The following is a 25381-nucleotide window of genomic DNA, read 5'->3' as shown; positions in this document are numbered from 1 at the left end:
AAGCACTATCAATGTCTCTTTTTTGGTATATTATATCCCAGTTTTGTACCAATAGATCCTTTTTTAGTGCATTGATAGCTTCCTCCGATCTCACTCGTCTATATTCTATTAATTTGTTTGGTTTGTTGTTCCTGTGGATATTATCATAAACTATAAAAACTGGCAGATGGTCACTTATATCATTAATTAATAATCCACTTACTATTTTATTTTCCACATCATTGGTGAATATATTGTCAATGAGTGTAGCACAATGGGAAGTAATCCTACTCGGTCTAGTGATTTTGGGAAATAGACTCATACTGTACATTGTATTGATAAAATCTTCTGTAAGGTTATGTTGATTAGGATTTAGTAGGTCAATATTGAAATCTCCACATAAAAAAACTGATTTACTACTTGTTATTGAAAACATACTCTCCATCCAGCCCCTGAAGATTTCAATACTATGTACATTATGTTTCATTGCCTGCAGGAGAAGTGTGTGAATATTGATCTGTTTACGTGTGATAAACTCATACCTCATTTCAGTCTCGGCATCTGTGTGTGTTGCAATGCCTTTACTCCGGCCACTTTTCCAATGGTCCACCTTCCTGTTTGTTTGTTTGTTTATTATCATTATCTTGTGTACAGTGAAAATCTTTTGTATGACTGCTATCAAGTCAAATAAAAATTATACATGCTTACGATCAAGCCATCCACATGCAAAGATAAAAGAGTAAAGGGTGCAATATATACAGATATAATAATAATAATAATAAATTTTATTTTCGGGCGCCTTTCAAATCTCAAGGTCACCTTACAAAGATTAAACAGAAGAGAAACAAAACATATAGTCGGAGAAAAATAAATAATAAGGACATCATCAATACACAAATTAAAGATAGAAATCGCTCCAAAGACACAAAATCAAAAAAATCAAAAAAAAACACAATGTGAAGAGAGAGCAGCGGCAGCTAAAGCGCGCCAGCGTCCACTCTCTCTTCCGACAGCCATCTTGGACACAGACTAACAAAGTACCTTACACACAGAAAAATCATCCCCCCACAGTGGTTACCACTGTGGGGGAAGGCACAAAAGTCCAGTCCCCAACCCCAGTTCTCTCAAAAGTCAGGCCTATTAAGGCCACTGCTGTTGCCTCAACGGAAGCCCGATGTTCCTGGCCGTTCTAGCCGGGTGGTCTTGCCCCGGCGGCTGGGCCACCTGGAACGGCCGTTTCCTAGCAGGGGATTGTCGGCTTCCGAAGCCGACAAGGATGCACCGAGTTGCTCCCAGGCTCCCGATGTTAATGTCAGCGCCGCCCGCTCCGCTCCGCAGAGCCCGGAGGTGTTGCTGTCGGCGGTCCAGCTCACCGGAGCTCCAGCGCGTCGATCCAGCGCGGCGACCCAGGCAAGGCATCGCCCACTCCACTCCGCGATAGCGCTCCAGAGCTGTGCCGCCACCGAAGCCGAGGTGCTGGGCGGTCCCCGCCAGGAAACGGCGCTCCAAGCCCGCTGGTAGTCCACGAGGACGGGTCGACAGGCAGCCCAGAGAAAGAGCTGCCTCACCGACCAGGTAGGGAACTAGGTTACCTCCTTACCCCCCCACAATAAGAAGTCCATTTCTCCGAAAAAACGACGAACAAAACTAACTAAAAACTGGAAAAAAAATGAATTAAACAGACAGCTGCTGGTTAGCAGCTGTTCCCCAAGATGGCTCCTCCTACCATCGATATAACAGTGAAGTCCAATAAAGTTTGATTAAGGAAAGCTCAAAAGTCTCCAATGAGGTAGGAGGTCAGGACTGAACTCTCGCTGATGAGAGGAACATTCAGTTGTCTGCTGTTGATTTGTAGTCCTTATAATAGCAGTGGCCTCACACCTCAGCCATGATCATATTGAATGTCGGTGCAGGCTCGAAGGGCCGAAGGGCCTATTTTCTATGTTTCTATGTCAGGTTATATAGAGTTTATCAGGAACAAACAATACAGGTTCTCACTTGAGAGTTCACTTTAAGACCAACGGAATGCAGCAGACCGCAACGCTAACAAGCTAGTGGGCGTAACTACAAATGCACGACTCATAGCATGGACCACTAATCTACATCTTAAAGAATCAATAACGATGTATACCCATAACGAAGCAAAGCAAACATCACCGATGACAGACTAGTGGAAAGCTAATGGGCTTAACTACAAATGCGTGACTCACAGCATGAGCCACTAATCTACACTGCTAACCAAAGATCCTATAGCAAGCGAGGTAGATCACTCGATGAAAAAGACGTAGTACGGTCATGGGCAGATTCATGGGTAATTTTCGCCCCCATTCCGTAACCGGCTTCCGTCTCCGCACCAAAGATCCCATAGCGGAGCAAAGATAATAGTGCGGAGACGGAAGCCGGTTACGGAAACATCCTCGTAAAAATAAAAGTTATTTGGTAAAAATCTTCTCCTCATTTTCAGAATTTTAATTTATTAACACAAACTGTTCCCCCGCAACATTGATTACGCTGCGAGTCGGGTCGGGTCGGGTCGGGTTACTGAAATGGATGAAAAAAAGGCCCACGTTCCGCTCCGTTGCGTACTACTCGTCAGCCCATTGCATTTAGAAGGAGTGGTCTATCTTGCTCCACTATAGGATCTTTGCTGCTAACAGCTGGATCAAGATTTTAGGATCATATAAGACGTCTGAGCAGAATTAGGCCATTCGGCCCATTGAGTCTGTGCTGTCGTTCGATCGTGACTGATCTAGTTTGCACGGATCATTTATGCAACACAGCATTGTAGTGGCACGTTGGGTTTACAGTCTTTAGAAACATAGAAACATAGAAAATAGGTGCAGGAGGAGGCCATTCGGCCCTTCGAGCCAGCACCGCCATTCATTGTGATCATGGCTGATCGTCCCCTAATCAATAACACATGGTCTTTAAACATGGAACATTCTCTCTTCAATGTGTTTATGTTGTGACCCTATGCATGACAAACTTGTGTTGTGTGCACCAGGAGGTTTAAGGGCCTGTCCCACTTTGTGATTTTTTTCAGCGGCTGCGAGCGTCAGTGACAGTCTACGACATTCCGTGTCACCCGCCTTCATTAGACAAGAAGGTTACACTGAAGTATAATGATCACATTGGAAATGGACTTATCTACAATAAATCTACGGACCAATAACTTTTTAAGAAATAAATTGTTTATTTAACGTCAACTTAAAAATAACATCATATTGAAAAATAACAATTCGTTTAACAAGAAAGGTTTAACTTCAACAAAAATAAATGTATATATTTAACGGCATATTTCAAAGAACATCACACTTAAGCAAAACCATTTTATTCAACAAGAATAGTAAGATCTTATACTTGCTAGAATTTAGAAGACTGAGGGGGGATCTCCTAGAAACTTACAAAATTCTTAACGGGTTGGACAGGCTAGATGCAGGAAGATTGTTCACGATGTTGGGGAAGTCCAGGACAAGGGTTCACAGTTTAAGGATAAGGGGAAAATCCTTTAGGACCGAGATGAGAAAAACATTTTTCACACAGAGAGTGGTGAATCTCTGGAACTCTCTGCCACAGAAGGTAGTTGAGGCCAGTTCATTGGCTATATTTAAGAGGGAGTTAGATGTGGCCCTTGTGGCTAAAGGGATCAGGGGGTATGGAGAGAAGGCAGGTACAGGATACTGAGTTGGATGATCAGCCATGATCATATTGAATGGCGGTGCAGGCTCGAAGGGCCGAATGACCTACTCCTGCACCTATTTTCTATGTTTCTATGATCTGACGATAACGTTGCAATTTACATCAACTCCAATGAAATTCAATAAGCCAAAAAGATCTTTATTTTTTCACCACATTAGAAAGAACATCATTTCAGATGTTTTTAATAATGTACTTTGTACATTTATGTACTTTTCATTCTTTATGGGCACTTTGTCCCTGGCTATCTTCAGCCAAATAATCTTTAAAGTTTTAAAAGTTGGTGCTTTATATACCCGTGTCACCAGGCATCACCCGCAGGACGGCGTACGTCAGCGTGTGACAGGGCGCATGACATGATGACACACCCGGAGGTCGCCTGAAGATTTTGAATATTCCAAAATCCAGGGGCGGCAGGGAGACACCGTGCGTCACTACATGCGTCACCACGGGCCTCGCCCTGACCACGCCCCGATCACGCCGCGACATCCTCTTTTCAGGCTGTCGCCAAAAATGTCGCCCAGTGGGGCAGGCCCTTACAGATTCAATATGCAATTAGGGAGTCCAGTCTTGACCACACGGTGGCGCTGGTGGTCTTATCACTCAGTCTTCTTCAATACTGCAACACGGCAACACAGCTGGCAGGGAGAATCCCCACTTTATCTCCATTCCTCACCCTCTTCTTTCATCCTTCTTCTTTCTTCAGTCTTTCTCTTCTGCATCTTCTCCCAGTTTCTCCCTCTCTCTATCTCTATCTCCATCTCCCCCTCCCCCTCTCCTCACTCCCAGTCTCTCCTTCTTGACCCCCTATCTCCTCTTTCCCCCTCCTCCACTCTCTCTTTCTCCTCTCTCTAGTCCCTCTCCCTCCCTCTCCCTCTCCCTCCCTCTCTGTTTATAAGCTTCAAGTGGTCAACCAACAGCAATAATACTGGGGATTTGGCCTCTACTGGCCTGTCAGCCAGTTCAAGGGATGAGAGAGAGGGGCCTCCAAGGAAGATGATGCTGCCACAATGCCTTTGCTGTGTATCTGAGGACTCGCCCTGTAAACCACAACATGCTGGTGGAACTCAACAAGCCATGAGTGGACAGATGACATTTTGAGTTGGGAACCCTTCTTCAGTCTGACTAACAGGCTCACAATTTATCCAAAGAAGGGTCCCGACCCCAACACATCACTTGTCCATTTCCCTCCACAGACGCTGCCTGACCCGCTGAGTTCCTCCAGCACTTTGTACTTTGCTCTAGATTCCAGCACTTGTGTCTTCATATGTTGCACCATCCAGACTTCACCACTTGGAGGCCCCAAATCCCACAAATTGCAAGACTGTCTGACTGTCAAAGAATCCATTTTCAGCAGGTTGTTCTAGTGCAGTGTGATTACCCTGATTTCTTTTTTCCCTCCAATTCTCATGATTGGTAAATACTGATCAAGCTATTGGCAATATTGCTTCTTGTCATTCTACCCAAAACATCACCTATCCATGTGTCTGGAGAAGGGTCTCGACCCGGAACGTCATCTATCCATGTTCTCCAGATATGCTCCTGACCTGTTAAGTTACTCCAGCAACTTTTGGCCTCGTTAGTTCCATGCAAGATACAGATATAAGCATTGAAATCACACACACACACTGATACATTTCCACTATACTTTTATTTAGTAGGTACTATCTGGTGGTAACAAGAAGCCTGTATCATATATTATTCTATAACTAATAAGCAAACATTAGAAAGTACAAATATGTTGTCTTCCTTTACATTTACCCCTTTAGAAAAGATTTATTTCATTTTTATATTAAACTCAATGACATAAATAAGAAACAAACAGTTGTTTTTCAGTCATAATTAATGAAAATATGTTGATATCATTATTATAAAATAAAATTGGCACTTTGTTCATAACAGCATATTTAGTCATTAGGAACAGGAATAGAATTAGGCCATTCGGCCCATCAAGACTACTCTGCTTGACTCCGCTTGTTTACATTAACAGCATGGAAACAGGCCTTTCAGCACACCGAGTCCACGCTGCCCATCGATCACCTGTCCACACTAGTTCTATGTTATCCCACTTTCTCATCCACTCCCGACACACTAGGGACAATTTACAGAGGGCCGATTAACCTACAGACCCGCACGTCATTGGGATGAGGTAAGAAACCCAGGCGGTCACAGGGAGAACGTGCAAACTCCATACAGACAGCACCCAAGGTCAGGATCGAACCCGGGTCTCCGGAGCTGTGAGGCGGTGGCTTTACCCACTGCGCCACTGTGCTGCCTTGACGTTGTTGCCAAGATTTTGAACTAATTCTATACACGAGGTTCTGTGAATTAGTAACATTATAAGTTCATAAGTGATAGAAGCAGAATTAGGCTGAAGAAGGGTCTCGACCCAAAATGTCACCCATTCCTTCTCTCCAGAGATGCTGCCTGTCCCTTTGAGTTACTCCAGCATTTTATGTCTATCTTGTCCCACTCAATCATGGCTGATCTATCTTTCCCTCTCGACCCCGCGCTCCAGCTTTCTCCCCATAACCCTTGACGCACTATTTTTTATTATTTTATACATGTTTTATGTTTACAAATATTTGAGACATCATATTTTTAGAACTGTTGGGACTGATGCAACTGATTTGAATTTAAAAACCTCTTTCCCAGAGTCTGGGACTGTTCGTAGCGGGCAGGGTGATCGAGAGTTGCAAACTTCACCCTCAGAAAACTGGTTGGTTGAGAATTATTTTCATCAAATAAACTGATGAACCTGGCATCAAACAAAAAGCAGACGGGATACTTTATAACACAGCGCGTGGTTTGAAGGTACAAATTATTAATAAATGTTCAAAACATTAAACTCCACAAAAAATATTTTTTTACGTTGGGCCATCAACTGGAATCTGATCTCAGACCCCAAATCTATTTTGTAGCTGAACATAGAACTTAGAACATAGAACATAGAGCATAAAACATAGAACAGTACATCAAAGGAACAGGCCCTTCGGCCTACAATATCCCTGCCGAACATGATGCCAAGTTAAACTAGTTTAGTTTAGTTTATTGCAACTAATCTCATCTGCCTGCACATAATCCATATCCCTCCATTCCCTGCATATCCATGTGCCTATGTAAAAGCCTCCTAAACACCACTATTTAATTTGCCTCCACCACCACCCCTGGCTGTACATCCCAATCCTTTAAATATTGGCCCTCTCACCTTAAAGCCAATGGCGCAGCGGGTAGAGCTGCTGCCTCACAGCACCAGGCTCGATCATGACTACAGGTACTGTCTGCAGGGATTGTGTCCATTCTCTTTGTGACCAAATCGGTATTCTCCGGGTGTACTGGTTTCCTCCCACATCCCAAAGATATACAGGTTTGTTGATGGACTGGCTTATATAAATTGTCCCTAGTATGTAGGAAAGTGCTAGAGTTCGTGTGATCGAGGCCGGCGTGTTTCCGGTGGGCCAAAGGGCCTGTTTCCACATTGTATCTCTAAACTAAACTAAACTATGCCCTCTAGTCTTCGACATTTCCATCCTGGGAAATTGATTCTGACTCTGAATTCAGGTAAGTCTCAGTTGTGAGCAATTATTTGAAGAGAACACACGCTCACTGAATCCAATCATAGAGTGTCCATTGTTGAAGGATATTAAGCACTCATGTGATTCTGTGGGGGATTTGCTGTTGTTATATTGGACCTTGCACCAGTTGTGGTAAAACAGCAATATGAGGAAAGAGCGTGAAAATAAACAAAATGTCATCAATGTGTAAAGCTACGGCTTTGGATGACAAATGATCAATAAACGTACAAGGCTCCACCATGTCCTGTGGTAAATCTTCTCACCTGCTTCTGCAGAAGGTATTGTTACATGAAGCTGAATTTGTATTCTAGCTTCTCGCTTGTGCATGAGAGGGGGTGATCAGAGTTGTTGGTTAAAATGGTAATAAAGTTAAGATTGGGTAGAAACCGTGCTGTGCGGGGGACAAAGATGAGGGATGTCATCTTTAAAGTGTCCCTCAGCTGGACAAGGCTCAAAGTCAGATGGACGTTGCCTCCTCCATTGCCAGTGTGAGGCCCAGCGCAAGTTGGAGGAACAGCACCTGGGCAGCTTACACCCCAGCGTAAACCAGCATCTGCAGCTCCTTCCTAGGCCACAGTTCTCCACATTGATTCTCTTGAGATCACACCTTCCCTAGCCAACAATGGACCTGCCGGCCATCACTAATCCTGGTCCTTTCTCGCCTCCAGCTCTTCACCACCATACTCCTCCCCCCCCCCCCCCCCCCACTCCATCTACTACTTTCATTCTGAATAAAGGTCCAGATCCAAATCTTCATCCATCCTTTTTCTCTAAAGATGCTGCCTGAACCGCTGAGTTACTCCAGCACTTTGTATCTATCTTCAAATGTTGTTGTCTATAAACAGGAGGATAAATACAGGATACTTGGACTTTAGTTTACACTGGTACACAGGGTCGTCAAAAAGAACATTGGCCTTCATCAGTCAGAGTTTCATCAACTTCACCACCAGAGTTTCATCAACTTCAACACAACTATCTAGACTACACTTCTTCCCACCCTGCTTCCTGCAAAGACTCTATCCCCTACTCCCGATTCCTCCGTCTACGCCCAAGATGAGGTGATCCATACTAGAACATCCGAGATGTCCTCATTCTTTAGGGAAAGGGGGTTCCCCTCTCTCATCATAGATGAGCCCCTCACTCGTGTCTCCGCAGTACCCCACAGCTCTGCCCTTGCTTCACCCTCTCCCTAGTCGCAACAGATACAGAGTCCCCCTAGTCCTTACCTTCCACCCCATCAGCCGTCGCATACAACACATAATCCTCCAAAATATCCACCACCTCCAACGGGATCCCACCACTAGCCACATTTTCCCATCTCCACCCCTTTCCGCCTTCCGCAGAGACCATTCCCTCCGCAACTCCCTGGTTAACTCATCCCTTCCCACCCAAACCACCCCCTCCCCAGGTACCTTCCCCTGCAACCTCAGAAGATGCAACACCTGTCGTTATACCTCCTCCCTCGACTCTGTCCAGGGACCCCGACAGTCCTTTCAGGTTAGGCAGAGGTTCACTTGCACCTCCTCCAACCTCATCGACTGTATCCGTTGTTCAAGATCTGGACTCTTATACATCGGCGAGACCAAACGTAGACTGGGCGATCGTTTCGCTGAATACATTCGCTCAACCTGCCTGAATCTACCTGATCTCCCAGTTACTGGACACTTTAATTCTCCTTCCCATTCCTACACTGACCTTTCTGTCCTCGGTCTCCTCCATTGTCAGAGTGAGGCTAAACGCAAATTGGAGGAACAGCATCTCATATTTGCTTGGGCAGTGGTATGAATATTGATTTCTCTCACTTCAGGTAGCCCCGGCATTCCTTCTCTTTCTATCCCTCCCCCATTTATCTATTGAGTAAAGAAGTTGGGAGTGTGTAAGAAAGATCTGCAGATGCTGGAAAAATCGAAGGAAGACCCAAAATACTAGAGTAACTGAGCGGGTCAGGTAGCATCTCTGGAGAGAAGGAATGGGCGACATTTTGGGTCGAGACCCTTCTTCAGACTGAAGTTGGGAGGTCATGTTGCAGTTATGTAAGATGTTGGTAAGGTCACATTTAGAGTATTGTGTTCAGTTCTGGGCACCATGTTAAAGAAAAGTGTACAGAGGAGATTTACAAGGATGTTGCCAGGACTAGAGGGTCTGAGCTATAGGGAGAGGCTGAGCAGGCTGGAACTCTATTCCTTGGAGCGATGAGGGGTGATCTTATAGAGGTGTATAAAATCATGAGAGGAATAGATCGGGTAGACGCACAGATTCTCTTGCCCAGAGTAGGGGAATCAAGAACCAGTGGACATAGTTTTAAGGTGAAGGGGAACCTGAGGGGCAACTTTTTCACACAAAGGGTGGTGGGTCTATGGAACAAGCTGCCATTGTAGGTAGTTGAAGTAGGGACTATCGCAATGTTTAAAAGACAATTAGACAGGTACATGGATTGGAAAGGTTTGGAGGGATATGGGCCAAACTCAGGCAGGTGGGTCTAGTGTAGATGGGATGACTGAACCATCCTATCAACAACTAGTGAGTGGTCCTGAGCTACTATCTACCTGATTGGAGACCCTTTACTCGGACTTCACTGGACTTTGCGTTGCATTAAACGTTATTCCCTTTCGCCTGTAACTGTACACCGCGGACTGCTGGATTGTAATCATGTATAGTCTTTCTGCTGACTGGATAGCACGCAACAAAGAAGCATTTCACTGTACCTTGGTACACGTGACAATAAACAAAATTAATCTAAACTAAACTAGTTGTATCTTTCGAAATGTGCAGGAAGTTCGTTTAAACCGAAGATAGACACAAAAAGCTGGAGTAACTCAGCAGAACAGGCAGCATCTCTGGAGAGAAGGAATGGGTGACGTTTCAGGTCGAGACCCTTCTTCAGTCCGAGTTATTCCAGCTTTTTGTGTCTACCTTTAGTTGTATCTTTTGTCATGTTTCTGCTTTAGTCACAGTTGGATTGATCGATTCTGGAGTTATAGAGCCAGAGAGTAATGCAGCACGGAAACAGGCCCTGCGGCCCAATCTGCCCATGCTGACCAAGGTGCCCCATTTGAGATCTGCCCCAGTTGAGAAGTCAGCAATGGGTCTCTTTTCCATTCGATGGAATAGATGAGGGGTCAGCATGAAGTGTGCCTGCCACAAGGTGAATGGCTTTGGTCTAACATGGCAGACTCTGATGGGGTCAATAGCAGACGGATGTAGAGGGGCATTTCCCTGGCACAACCGCTGGAAGTAGAACCCAACTCATGTGGAGCAAATTGGGGCGTCACAGTGGCGCAGCGGTAGAGTTGCTGCCTCACAGCGCCAGAGACCCGGGTTCTATCCTGACCACAGGTGCTGTCTGTACGGAGTTTGCACGTTCTCCCTGTGTGGGTTTTCTCCGGGTGCACTGGTCTCCAACGACATGCAGATTTGTAGGTTAACTGGCCCTCTGTAAACTGCCCCTAGTGTGTAAGATAGAACTAGTGTGTGGGATGGAACTAGTGTACAGAATAGAACGAGTGTGAAGGGGTGATTGCAGGTCGGCATGGACTCGGTGGGCCGAGGGGCCTGTCTCCTGGCTGTAAAAGAAAATATTACCCAAGGTAGAGTTGACACTTCCAGCAAGTATTTACTTTAATTTTTTTCGTTCAGTGAGATCCTGGAATTTTTCTTTTTTTTTAAGTCTCAATTTGTTCCCGTAGAGTTCTTGTCCTTGACAGCCCCTCCGTCCTGCCTGGGTCCAGGGCACCTTCCGAAGATCTCACTGATGGACAGTTCCTTCTCCTCCTCGGTCTTGGTGCGGTGCCTGATGTAGCGAGCTTTCCTCGCCTGAGCAAAGGCCTCCTGGAAGCTGGGCATGGTGTGCATGGTTCTGGGCAGCCCGTCCGGTGCGTAGAAGTCACCCTCGTCGGGGGCGTTCTCCAGGGTGGGGAGGGGCTGCAGGCTGCCGTTGGGTGGCCTGGTCTTGACTTGGCTTGGGTTGGGATGGCAGCAGGCAGCATCGCCGTGGCCCGACCCACCGTTCCCCGATTCCAATGCCGCTTGGTTCCCCCTCCCGGGGGAGATCTTGACCAGGGAGCCGGCCGTGTTGGCGCTGCCGATTGGCGCTGCGTCTGCTTTTGGCTGGGCTTGGACCTCTTCCACCTCCGCCCCCGCTCCCGCCCGCTCCTCCACCTTCTCCTGCCGGCCGCCGAACCCACCGAGGAAGTCATTGATCCGGCTCTGTAGAGCACGGGAAACGCTGGCTGGCACCACCACCCTGCTCATTTTCACCGACTCCTTCTGCCCCCTAGGATGGTGAACACAAGCAAAAAACATCATAGATTACATAGAAAACAGGTGCAGGAATAGGCCATTCAGCCCTTCGAGTCAGCACCGCCATTCAATATGATCATGGCTGATCATCTAAAATCAGTACCCTGTTCCTGCATTTTCCCCATATCCCTTGATTCCTTTAGCCGTAAAGCCCCTGTCCCAGTTTCCCGAGTTACTCACGAATTCTCCCGAGTTTTCCCCTTGATTCAAACTCGGAGAATGTCCGTAGCGAGTCCGCAGGAGGCCGTAGATATTTCGTAGCGGCTCGTAATGCCAGCCGTAGCTACTCGGGGCATCAGGTAAGTCGGGACGTTTTTTCAGCATGTTGAAAAATGTCCACGAGAAGAAAAAATAGCCCTGAGTACCTACGGCTGGCTATTACCGTAATTCTACGAGTTTGAATCAAGGGGAAAACTCGGGAGAATTCGTGAGTAACTCGGGAAAGTGGGACAGGGCCTTAAGAATTATATCGAACTCTCTCTTGAAAACATCCAGTCAATTGGCCTCCACTGCCTTCTGTGGCAGAGAATTCCATGTGTAAGTGGGAGGGGCAAACCTGCCCTTACTTTCCCTTTAGTTTCGGGATACAACATGGAAACAGGCTGTGTGGTCCACCGATTCTGTGCCGATGAGTGATCACCCCAAACACTGGTTCTATCCTACACACTAGGGACAGGTTATAATGTGCAAAAGCCAATTAACATACAAACCTGCACGTCTTTAGAGTTTGGGTGGAAACCGGAACATCTGGAGAAAACCCAGGTGGTTGCAGGGAGAATGTGCAAACTCCACATAGACAGCACCCGAGGTTAGGATCGAACTTGGGTCTCTGGTGCTGCAAGGTAGCTGCTCGACCGCTGCCCCTCCAGCCTCTACATTCACAGAGTCAGAGAGTGTAACATAGGGGCGGCAGGGTGGCGCAGCGGTAGAGTTGCTGCCTCACAGTCCCAGGGTCCCGAGTTCAATCCTGACTACGGGTGCTGTCTATACGGAGTTTGTACATTCTCCCTGTGACCATGTGGGCTTTCTCCGGGTGCTCCGGTTTCCTCCAATATTCCAGTGACGTGCAGGTTTTGTACCTAAATTAGCTTCTGTAAGTTGTCCCTAGTGGAAAAGATAGAATTGGTGTACGGGTGATCGTTGGTCAGCACGGACTTGGTGGGCCAAAGGGCCTGTTTCCATGCTGTATCTCTAAACTAAACTAAATTAAACTGGTCTTAACTAGACTAAAGCTGTATAACATGGAAACTATGTTTTGCTTGCTATCCAAGCAAATCCCATGCATCATGAGTATAACAAACCATACATAAGTACATCAGGCAGAGCAAAAACAGAGCGTAAAATACAGTGTTACAGCAGTAGGGAAAGTGGCGATAAGAAAAACTGCAAGGCCGCAACAAGGTGTGTCGGAGGATCGAGAATACATACTTAGCTTATGGAAAGGAGACGCACAAAGTGCTGGAGTAACTCAGCGGGCCTGTCAGCAACCCTGGAGAACATGGACAGATGACGTCACGGATAAGGACCTTCCTTCTTCTCCTTGCCCGGTCTGAAGTAGGGTCCCGACCTGACGTATCGCCTATCTATGTTCTCCAGGGATGCTGCCCTGTTGAGTTGCTGATGCACTTTTTATAGACCAGCATCTGCTGTTTGCTTGTTTCTGCTCCTTAACTCATGAGATGTCTTCTCAAGATACAGATAATTATGATCTGTACCGAGGCACAGTGAAAAGCCTTGTTCTGCATGCTATCCAAAAAGGTCATATATATCATGCAATCAGTTTGATCTCATGTACAAAGGGAAGACACAGAGAGCCTGAATCTGCTTTGAAGCTTCTGTGTCTTAGAAAATACAGTCAATATTTTGCAAAATAGACACAAAAACCTGGAGTGGCTCAGCAGGTCAGACAGCATCTCTGGAGAGAAGGAATAGGTGACGTTTCGGGGTTGAGACCCCTCCTCAGAGAAAGTCTGTGGAAGTCTGAAGAAGGGTCTCGACCCGAAACGTCACCCATTCCTTCTCTCCAGAGATGCTGCCTGTCCCGCTGAGCTACTCCAGCTTTTAGTGTCTACCTTTGGTTGAAACCGGCATCCGCAGTTCCTTCCTACACATTTTGTTACCTGATTCCTTCCGATGCCAAGATGAGACTCCCATCTTTTGCCGTTAGTCTGATGGGTAAAAGTTTGTTGTTGGACCCGAGCGTTTCTCTGGATGGATTGTTGGGGTCTGGGCAGAGCCTTCGATAATTGTTTGCTGCCTTCTTCTTGGAGTAGCCTAGGGAGAACCAAGCGAGGTGTGAATACGTACATGGGAGGTCTCGAAGGACATTGAGAGAGTCAAGAGTGTTTTAATGTCATATGTACCGCCAATGATTCAATGAAATTCTCACTTGCCGCACCTTAGCAGGCCTGTAAACAATTTACATATTTGTTACAAATTACATGTAACATGTTACATGTTAAAGTTAATCATACGCCTCCCGGCAGGCTGCAGTGAGGCCGGGGCTGGAGCCTCGTGGGTCGGAGCTCGCGGCCAATGGAGTCGACGGAGCCTGGGTCGACGGAGCCCGCGGCTGGGGCCCGTGGAGGCGTCAGGAGCGGACCCGCCGCCGATAGTGGAGAGGTCAAGAGCCTGATAGTTGTTAGGAAGAAGCTGTCTTGAACCTGGTGGTCACGATTTTCAGGCTGGAAACACCAAGTGCTGGAGTAATGAGGGCGCCGACCGATGGACAAGGACGGACCACGTGGGAGTGAGCACGTCGCTGCCGGGGGATGGAGGACCAGGCGTGGGGGGGGGGGGGGGGGACTGCCATGGGGGAGGGGGAGGAAAACAAAGGGGGACCTGGTGCAGACACTTTGTAACTTTGTAAGCGACCTTTATGTGGCGACTATTTGCATACCTTAGGTATGCGGGCAAAGAATTTCACTGTGACTTGTCACAAGTGACAATAAACTATTCATTCATTCATTCATTCATTCATTCATACATTCATTCATTCATTCATTCATTCATTCATTCATACATAGATAGCGTATAATAAACAACATACATTTTGTGGGCGGCACAGTGGTGCAGCAGTCGAGATATTGCCTTACAGCGCCAGAGACCCGGGTTCGATCCTGACTACGGGTGCTGTCTGTACGGACTTTGTACGTTTTCCCTGTGACTGCGTGGGTTTTTTCCGGGTGCTCCGGTTTCATCCCACACTCCAAAGGTGTACAGGTTTGTAGGTTAATTGGCTTCAGTAAAATTTCTACATTGTCCCTAGTGTACGGGGTGATCGCTGGTTGGTGCGGACTCGGTGGGCCGACGGGCTAGTTTACGCGCCATATCTCTCAAGTCTAAGTTAATAAGCCAAATACTAGCGCAAAAATGCCTGAAGTCCTTCGTGCAAGCAAAAATACCTCGTGTTACGTTTGGGTAGCTTACAACCCAACGATATGAACACTGATTTCTCCAACTTTAGGTAGCCTCCACAACATACCAGCCTCCTTCCCTTTCACTCCCTTCAATCCCACACCCCTTCAATCAGTCTGAAGAAGAGTCCTGACCCGAAACGCCACCTCTCCACGTTCTCCAGGGATGCTGCCTGACCCGCTGAGTTATTCCAGCACTTGTTGTTTTCTGTCTGAAAACACTGTCTGTGACCACCAGTTTCAAGAACAGCTTCTTCCCAACAACTATCAGGCTCGTGAACACGACACAAGACTAACCTCAGCAACTATGAACTTCTATGAACTGAAAGGTTTGATGGCGTGGATGTGGAGAGGATGTTGTCACTCGTGAGAGAGTCAAGGACCAGGGGGCACGACCTCAGAATAAAAGGTTGTACCTTTAGAATGGAGATTTAGAGGAGTTTCTTTAGCCAGAGGGTGGTGAGTCTGTGGAATTCTCTGCCTCAGAGGACGGTGGAGGCAGGTTCTCTGGATACTTTCAAGAGAGAGCTAGATAGGGCTCTTAAAGATAGCAGAGTCAGGGGATATGGGCAGAAGGTAGGAACGGGGTATTGATTGGGGATGATCAGCCATGATCACATTGAATGGCGGTGCTGGCTCGAAGGGCTGAATGACCTACTCCTGCACCTATTGTCTATTGTCTATTGTTTGCCTGTTTCCGTGCTGTAATTGTTATATGGTTATATGGTCTATTGTCTATTGTCTATCTTGACCAGGGCGACTCACCATTCTTGATCCTGAGAAGGTCCCTCTGGATGCGCCTCTGTTCCTTCATCATTCGGTTGATACAAGAGAACCTTGCCTCCTCCAAGTCATGCAGCCCATTCCGCAGTCTGGTCTCCGCGCGCTTGGATTCTCGTCTCTCTGCTTCCAGCCGCCTTGTTAACTCTCCCTCCAGAAGGTGCGACTTAAGACGTTGCATTTTCTTGCTCCGAGGTGCAAGAGGAATGTTTGCAGTCAGAAGCCACGCTGGCAGATTGACAGAAACATAAAGTTTAGTTTAGAGATGCAATGCGGAAACACGCCCTTCAACCTACTGAGTCCGCGCCGACCTGTGATCACCCGTTGAATGCATTGTGGGAGAGTCTAGGACCAGAGGTCATAGCCTCAGAATAAAAGGATGTACCTTTAGAGAGATGAGGAGGAATCTCTTTAGTCAGAGGGTGGTGAATCTGTGGGATTCTTTGCCACAGAAGGCTGTGGAGGCCAAGTCAATGGATAGTTTATAAGGTGGAGATTGACAGGATCTTGATTAGTACGAGTGTCAGAGGTTATGTGGAGAAGGCAAGAGAATGTGGTTGAAAGAGAAATGATAGATCAGCCATGATTGAATGGCGGAGTAGACTTGATGGGCCGAATGGCCTAATTCTGATCCTAGAACATGAACTTATGAACCCCATATGCTAGCATTATCCTACACAATAGGGGCAATTTACAATTTTACCAAAGCCAATTAACTGAAGAAGGGTCTCGACCCGAATTGTCACCTATTCCTTTTCTCCAGAGGTGCTGCCTGACCCGCTGAGTTACTCCAGTATTTTGCGTTTAACTTTGGTGTAAACCAGCATCTGCAGTTCCTCCCTGTACAACCTGCAAACTTGTACTTTTTTTTTCTTCAGATTTTATTATTATTTTTTTTTAATAAACAATATTTATTAATATATTAAAATAATATATACAGTACAGTAAATACAAACAGAACCCACCACCAAAATACACGACAAACGACAAACTATTATACAACTATCTTACACTCCTTGTCAAAGATGCATTCAACCCCCCTCAGTGTCCAGCGGTCCCGGAAATTCCCCGGGGCGCCCACGGACAGCGCGTACTCCCTCTCTAACACCACCCCGGAACTCAGCGGGACAGGCAGCATCTCTGGAGAGAAGGAATGCGTGATGTTTCGGGTCGAGGCCCTTCTTCAGAGTCTCATCCAGAGTTGTTAAGAGATTATTAAGGGTTTGGACATGCTAGAGTCAGGAAACATGTTCCCAATGCTGGGGGAGTCCAGAACCAGGGGCCACAGGTTAAGAATAAGGAGTAAGCCATTTCGAACGGAGACGAGGAAACACTTTTTCACAAAGAGAGTTGTGAGTCTGTGGAATTCTCTGCCTCAGCGGTGGAGGCCGTTTCTCTGGATGCTTTCAAGAGAGAGCTAGATAGGGCTCTTAAAGATAGCGGAGTCAGGAGATATGGGGAGAAGGCAGGAACGGGGTACTGATGTGGATGATCAGCCATGATCACATTGAATGGTGGTGCTGGCTCGAAGGGCCGAGTGGCCTACTCCTGCACCTATTGTCTATTGTCTATTGTCTCCAGATTCAGGGACAGTTTCTTCCTGCAAAATGCTGGAGTAACTCAGCGGGTGAGGCAGCATCTCTGGAGAGAAGGAATGGGCGACCCAAGGGTTTCGACCCGAAACGTCGCCCATTCCTTCTCTCCAAAGATGCTGCCTCACCCGTTGAGTTACTCCAGCATTTTGTGTCTACCTTCGATTTAAACCAGCATCTGGAGTTCTTTATTACACAGTTTCATCCCAGCTGTTATCAGGCAACTGAACCATCCTATCACCAACTAGAGAGTTGGTGACCTTCTGACCTTCCATCTACCTCATTGGAGACCCTCGAACTCCCTCTGATCAACCTTTATTGGACTTTATCTTGCACTAAACGTTATTCCCTTTATCCTTTATCGGTGCGCTGTGAACCCCTCGATTGTAATCATGTATTGTCTTTCCGCTGACTGGTCAGCATGCTATATAAAGCTTTTCACTGTACCTTGGTGCATGTGACAATAAACTAATCTAGATTAGATTAGACTAGAGTAGACTAGACCAGACTAAACTAAACCACTCTTCCCTCAAGTGGGAGGAGGGGGTCGTTGTCCATGTGCCTTAACACTGAACGATTCTCCGGCTCCGATTCTGCAGTTCCTTCCTACACATGCAGACTTCCTGACCTTGCTTATTAACCCTTTGTACTTCTGTCTTCTTGAAAAGGCCGACGCTCCACTAACCTCTTCAATCATCGGTAGGTGGTTGGAGGAGGATCTTTAGCTGGAGGGTGGAAAGGAGAGGGTTTGGTGTCAGCTCCGTTCACCAAAGGAGGAAAAAGGCCCAACTAATATCGGGAGGGTAGCACTCACTGGAGGGGGTTGAAGTGGGGCGGGAGTAGGACTGGAGCGAGGGGTGGGTTATAAGGGCCAAGAATTGACCCCAGAGATCAGGGAGATGGATTAGAGTGGAGATGGGGGTTGAGGTTTGGTGGTGGAAATGGAGGTGGATAAGATGGTGTAGAAGGTGGAGGTGGGGACGGTAGCGGAGATGGTGTTGGGCGCGATGGAGCTGGGGGGGGGGGGGGGGTTGGAGATTAGGAATGCAGGCCTGCACTCGGCCAAGGGCAGTGAACTGACCAGGGAAGAGGAGTGAAGCTGGGGGCAGTAGTGGGGTTGGATGGAGGCCAAGAGGCGTAGTCACTCACGAGGAGATGGGGTGGGGAGGGAGTAAAGTAGACAGAGGCCGGGTTAGGGGGGGGGGGGGGGGGGAGTGCACTGATCGGGGGCACGTGGAGATCGGGGAAGGACACGGTGAGGGAGGGAGGACTGGAGATGGTGGTGTGAGGCAGAGCTCGCTCGCGGGGAGAATACTCCCCGTGCCCAAGAACCAGCTAAGTAGTGACATCACAGGGCAGCGGGGGTGGGAGCGATTGTTTGGCGAGCACAGCAGCATTGTCCCTGACTCACCAGATTCAGAAGCAAACTGGAAAGAGGGCAGAGAAGGATGCTGCCAGGACTCGAGTGCCTGAGCTACGGGGAGATGTTGGGCAGGCTAGGACTTCATCCCCTGGAGGGCAGGAGGCTGAGGGGTGATCTTACAGAGGGGTATAAAATCAAGCAGAATCCAGGGGAACAGATAGGGAGGAATTCGCAAAGTCTTTCACCCAGGGTCAGGCAATCAAACAGCAGAGGGCAGAGGTTTAAGGTGAGAGAGGTAGGATTTAATACGAACCTGAGGGGCAATGTATTCACCCAGAGAGTGGTGGGTGTATGGAACAAGCTGCCAGAGGAGGCAGGAGCTGGATCAGCATTTAAAAGACACTTGGACAGGTGGTGTCGAAGTGTCGAATAAATGTGTAGCAAGGAACTGCAGATGCTTGTTTACATCAAAGATAGACACAAAATGCTGGAGTAACTTAGCGGATCAGGCAGCATCTCCGGGTAGAAGGAATGGGTGACATTTCGGGTCGACCCTGAGTTACTCCAGCATTTTGAGACAGAATAATAGTCATGGAAACAGGCCCAACTTGCCCATGCCAACCAACATGTCCCATCTACACTAGTCCCACTTTGCCCGCGTTTGGCCCATATCCCTCTAAACCTGTCCTATCCTTGTACCTGTCTAAATGTTTTTAAACATTGTGGTAGAACGTGACGAGGTTGAGAGGGATATGGACCAAACATGGGCAAATGAGACTACATTAGATGGGACAACGTGGTCGGCATGGACAAGTTGCCTGTTTCCGTGCCTCTACTTATATTATTATTGCATTAACAGGTTTGGTCAAATTAACAAAAGTAGGGATAGTTGATTGTCTTGTTAAAAATGACCAATGAGACCAGGGGAGTTGAAAGAGGCGTAAATCTTGGTCACCACTCTGATAAATAGACGACCCACATTCCTGCCAATGAACATTGAATACCACGGGAACACAAGAGGCAGAGTCTGGAATGTTTAGACAAAAATGCTGGAGAATCTCAGCGGGTGAGGCAGCATCTATGGAGCGAAGGAAATGGGCAACGTTTTGGGTCGAAGAACGTCTTCAGAATGTTTAGTTTAGTTGAGTTTAGTTTATTGTCACGTGAAAAGCTTTTGTTACATGCTAACCAGTCAGTGGAAAGGCAATACGTAATTACAATCGAACCATTCACAGTGTACAGATACATGATAAGGGAATAACGTTGAGCACAAGATAAAGCCAGCAAAGTCCGATCAAAGATAGTCTGAGGGTCACCAATGAGGTAGATAGTAGTTCAGGACTGTTCTCTGGTTGGGGTAGGGTGATTCAGTTACCTGATAACAGCTGGGAAGAAACTGTCCCTGAATCTGGAGGTGTGTTTTCACACTTCAGCAGCTCTTGCCTGACGGGAGAGGGGATAAGAGGGAGTCACCTGGGTGTGATTCGTCCTTGATTATGCCTCTGACCTTGCCGAGGCAGCGTGAGGTGTAGATGGAGGCCACTCAAGGCTGCCATTAACTACCCCATCAGGAGCTCCCCTTAGACAACACAGGGACAGGGAACACCACAGTTGGCGGGAGCCTTAATTCCAGCAGTAGAAACTGTCGAGGTGATGTTTCTGGTCGGGACCCTTCGTCACAGAATATCCCAGTCTGAAGGAGGGTCCCAACCTGTAATGCCATTTATGGCTGTCTTCTAGAGATGCTGCCTGACCTGCAGAGTTACTCCAGCACTTTCTAACTTTTTTTGTAAACCAGCGTCTGCAGTTTCTTGCACCTATCCTCCGTTGACAGACAGCAGTGAGGACAGGAGACAAACATGCCTCCTCAATCAGCAATTCAGCCCCATGGCTTATTTCCCCATAACCTATCGGTTCCACTCAATGCTATCCTACTATCACTCTACCACTCACCTTTCACCATTACTCCAGGGGCAATTTACCGAGGCCATTTAACCTACTAACCCTCATCCCTTTTGGGATGTATTGACAGTATTCAGTATAGTATTGAGTATAGAAGTTGGGAGGTCATGTTGCAGTTGTATAAGACATTGGTGAGGCCACATTTAGAGTATTATGTTCAGTTCTAGGCACCATGTCACAGGAAAGATGTTGTCAAGCTGGAAAGGGTACGGAGAAGATTTACGAGGATGTTGCCAGGACTTGAGAGTCTGAGCTATAGGGAGAGGTTGAGTAGGCTGGGACTATTCATTGGAGCGCAGGAGGATGAGGGGTGATCTTTTAGAGGTGTACACAATCATGAGAAGAATAGGTCGGGTATACGCACAGAGACTCTTGCCAGGAGTAGGGGAATCGAGGATCAGAGGACATAGGTTTAAGGTAAAGAGGGAAAGATTTAATTGAAATCTGAGGGGTAACTCTTTCACACACAGGGTGGTGAGTGTATGGAACTAGCTGCCGGAGGAGGAGGTTAAAAGGCAGGGACTATTGCAACGTTTAAGAACCAATTAGACAATTAACTAATTACCTGTCTAATACCTTTAAACCTGATAGGATAGGCGATGCTGGCCGAATGGCCCCCTCCTGCACCTATTTTCTATGTTTCTATAATCAAAGGATATGTGGAGAAGGCAGGCACGGGTTATTGATTGGGGACGATCTGCCATGATCACACTGAATGGCGGTGCTGGCTCGATGGGCCGAATGACCTCCTCCTGCACCTATTTTCTATGTTTCTATGATAGGTTTCGAGGAATATGGACCAAAGGCAGGCAGGCGGGACTGGTGTAGATGGGACATGTGGGGCCGAAGGGCCTGTCTCCACGCTGTATGACTATATGGCTCAGCCTGAAGAAGCGTCTCCTTTGAAACGCCACCCCATCCTTCTCTCCGGAGATGCTGCCTGACCCGCTGAGTGTTACTCCAGCTTGTTGCGTCTACCTTTGACTCCACGACTCTCTGAGCTACAGAAGCGCAGATAATAACATTGCTCTCTCGCTCTCCCTCTCCTCGATTCTCTCCGCGATTCTCTCTCCAACTCTCGGTTTAATTTTCTCCAGGTCCTTCCCAAACAAGGCGCTGAAAGAAAGAAGCTGGACTTACCCAGTGGGGGACAGGAGATGGAATATGAGACGGCGTGGTCGGCGCTAGCAGGTTACAGCGCTGGCGACCTGGGGCACGTTGGACAGAGTCTCTGGTCCGTGTATCTGCCTCAGTCGCTGTCAGTTCTCACCCAGACCAGTCGCTGCCGCTGCCCCAGGCTTTAAAGTTCAGCGTTGCCACTGGAAACGACACATCCGTCAAATCTTTGGCAGTAGCTCATTCTTCTCTTGTTGGGACTCCGGTGGCTTAGGTGGAAAGAGGATTCAATTACCAAATACCCGAGCAAAGCAAGAAATAGCAGAGGACCACACTGTGTATTTACATTTTGTCAATGGGAAATAAAACGAGGCAGTAAATAGGAGTAAACAGTATGAACAGTAAATGGATAAAAAAAGCAGAGGAACAGGCCCTTCGGCCCACAATGTCCGTACTAGAAACATAGAAAAATAGGTGCAGGAGTAGACCATTCGGCCCTTCGAGGCTGATCATCCAAAATCAGTACCCTGTTCCTGCTTTTTCCCCGTATCCCTTGATTCCCTTAGCGCTAAGAGCTAAATCTCAAACAACCAATGCATTGTCCTCCACTGCCTCTGTGGCAGAGAATTCACAACTCTCTGGGTGAAAAAGGTTTCCCTCATCTCAGTCCTAAATGGCCTGCTACCCATTATCCTTAAACTGTGACCCCTGGCTCTGGACTGCCCCAACATCGGGAACATTTTTTCCTGCATCTAGCCTGTCCAATCCTTTAAGAATTGTATATGTTTCTATAAGATTCCCTCTCATCCTTCTAAATTCCAGTGAATACAAGCCTAGTCGACCCATTCTTTCAGCCTTACATCATTTCTGAGTCTGACTGAACATGATGCCCAAGTTTAACTGATCCCCTCTGCGTGTCCAAAAGCCTCTTAAATACCACTATTCTACCACCACCCCTGGCAGTGTGTTCCAGGCACCCACCCACCACCTTCTGTGTAAACAAAAAAATTGCCCCGCACATCTCCTTTAAACTTTGTCCCTCTCACCTTAAAGCTCTGCCCTCTAGTCTTTGACATTTCCATCCTGGGAAAAAAGGTTCTGACTGTCTACCCTATCTATGCCTCTCATAATTATATAAACTTTTATCGGGTCTCCCCTCGGCCTCTGATGCTCCAAAGAAAACAAGTTTGTCCAACCTCTCCTTATAGCAGGTCTGATTCTGTCTCCACATATGCTGCCTGACATGCGGAGTATTTCTGGCCTTCTCTGATTTTATTTCAGATTTACAGCATCTGCCATTTTTATATTTTCAACATTTTCTGCAAAAACACCTCCCTCATCTTCCCAGCTGTTATCAGGCAACGGAACCATCTCACCACCAACGAGAGAGCAGTCCTGAACTACCATCTACCACATTGGAGACCCTCGGACTATCTTTAATTGGACTTTACTGGACTTTATCTTGCACTAAACGTTATTCCCTTTATCCTGTATCTGTACACTGTGGACGGCTTGATTGTAATCATGTATAGTCATTCTGCTGACTGGATAGCACGCAACAAAAAGCTTTTCACTGTACCTTGGTAAACGAAACCAAACTAAACTATTTGAGAGAGTGTGGCATGACAGTGCAGTTGGTAGAGCTGTGCTTACAGCACCACAGCCTGGGTTTTATTTCTGACCGCGGGTGCTGTCTGTGTGGAGTTTGCATGTTCTCCCAGTGACTGTGGGGTTCCTCTGTTATTTCCACTTCTTGAAGACGTGCTCGTTGGTAGGTTGGTATGTAGGTAAGTGGTAGAACATGGGAGGAGTTGACAAGAATGTGGAGAGAATTTAGACAAAGGGGATTAATGGTTCAATGGTATTTTAATGACACATGTAACACTAATTAGTTCACACTAATTCTACATAATCCTACTTTCATATGCACTCCCCACACACTAGAGGGCAATTTACCTACAAACCCGCACGTCTTTGTGATATGGGTGGAACCTGGAGCACCCTGCAGGAAACCTACACGGTCAGAGGGCGAACATGCAAACTCCACACAGACAGCACCCGAGGTCAGGGTCGAACCTGGGACTCTGGTGCTGTGAGGCAGTGGCTTTACCAGCTGTGCCACTGTGCCGTGTTGAGGAAGGTGTGAAAAGGATTGACTGTAAGGATGTTATCAGACCAGCATCCTGTCAAGAGACAAGAGTGTTTTATTGTCATATGTCCCAAAACGGAACAAATGAAACTCTTACTTGTAGCAGCATAACTGATATTTGAACATAGTACTCTGTGAAACCCTTAATAAGCAACAATAAAAAAGAAAAAAATAACAAACAATAATAATGAAAAAGCAAAAACCATGCCCCTAAGTCTAAAGAATGGTTTCGACCTGATACGTTGCCTATTTCCTTCGCACCATCGATGCTGCCTCACCCGCTGAGTTTCTCCAGCATTTTTGTCCACCCCCTAAGTCTATGTAGTTTGGAGCTTATTGGAGTTTGCAGTGTTTAATAGCCTGATGGTTGTTGGGAAGAAGCTGGTCCTGGACATTACAGTTTTCAGGCTCCTGTACCTTCTTCACGATGGCAGGGGTTACATGATAGTGTGGCCAGGGTGGTGTGGGTCTCTGATGAAGCTGGCTGCCTTTTTGAGGCAGTGCCTCCGGTAAATCCCTTCGATGGTGGGGAGGTCAGTACCTGTGATGGACTGGGCAGTGTTCAATCTAATCAGCCATTGATCCACTCACTTTTGGTTGTGTTGCAGAGCAGGCAAGTGATCAGGGAGATATGTTGCTCAGTTAAATATTTTAATGAGGTAAAGTGCTTGAGATTTAATCTGCGTTTGGGGAAACATGTTGGTGAAAAGGAGGGCAGGGTAGCGTGGCGGGTAGAGCTGCTGCCTCACAGCGCCAGAGACCCGGGCTCGATCCTTACCTCGGTGTGCGGAGTTTGTTCGTTCTCCCCATCTACACAGAGAGTGGTGAATCTGTGGAATTCTCTGCCACAGAAGGTAGTTGAGGCCAGTTCATTGGCTATATTTAAAGGGAGTTAGATGTGGCCCTTGTGGCTAAAGGGATCAGGGGGTATGGAGATGGGATGGGATACTGAGTTGGATGATCAGCCATGATCATATTGAATGGCGGTGCAGGCTCGAAGGGCTGAATGGCCTATTCCTGCACCTCTTTTCTATGTTTCTATGTTTCTATGATCTCGTGGGTGCTCTGTTTTCCTCCCACATCACACAGGGGTGTGGGTTTGTAGGTTAATTAGCCCTCTGTAAATTGCCCTTAGTGTTAACTTTGTTGCGTGGTGTGGGCTGAATCACCTGCAGCTCAACACCGACAAGACTAAGGAGTTGGTGGTGGACTTTAGGAGGAGAAGAACACCCCTGTCCCCAGTCTCCATCAAGGGTGTGGATGTGCAGTTTACCAGGGAGTACAAATACCTTGGAGTGTAGGAACGTTGAGGTCCTATAAATGAAGGGACAGATCCATCTGTACTTTTTTAAAAGGCTTCGCTCCTTCAACATCTGCAGTGAGATGCTGCAGATGTTCTACCAATCGGTGATAACCAGCGCCTTCTTCTACGCTGTCGTGTCCCGGGGCAGCAG

At 47.1% G+C, this 25381-nt stretch overlaps 1 protein-coding gene across 1 annotated transcript; it reads right to left on the bottom strand.

The window, feature by feature from the left end:
- Positions 1-10761: 10761 nt before the first annotated feature.
- Positions 10762-21927, bottom strand: LOC116977527 (coiled-coil domain-containing protein 190-like). The gene is made up of 4 exons (XM_033028029.1): positions 21803-21927; positions 15731-15973; positions 13670-13823; positions 10762-11523 (listed from the first exon to the last, which is right to left on the bottom strand). Exons 2-4 carry the CDS (start codon positions 15924-15926, stop codon positions 10920-10922), a joined length of 954 nt encoding a protein of 317 aa, XP_032883920.1. The 5' UTR covers positions 15927-15973; positions 21803-21927; the 3' UTR covers positions 10762-10919.
- Between the last annotated feature and the right edge of the window lie 3454 nt (positions 21928-25381).

Source organism: Amblyraja radiata, chromosome 10 (assembly GCF_010909765.2).
Source record: "Amblyraja radiata isolate CabotCenter1 chromosome 10, sAmbRad1.1.pri, whole genome shotgun sequence".
NCBI classification, from domain to species: domain Eukaryota; kingdom Metazoa; phylum Chordata; class Chondrichthyes; order Rajiformes; family Rajidae; genus Amblyraja; species Amblyraja radiata.
The sequence above is the reverse complement of the archived record's forward strand: the minus strand, read 5'-3'. Positions and strand labels throughout refer to the sequence as shown.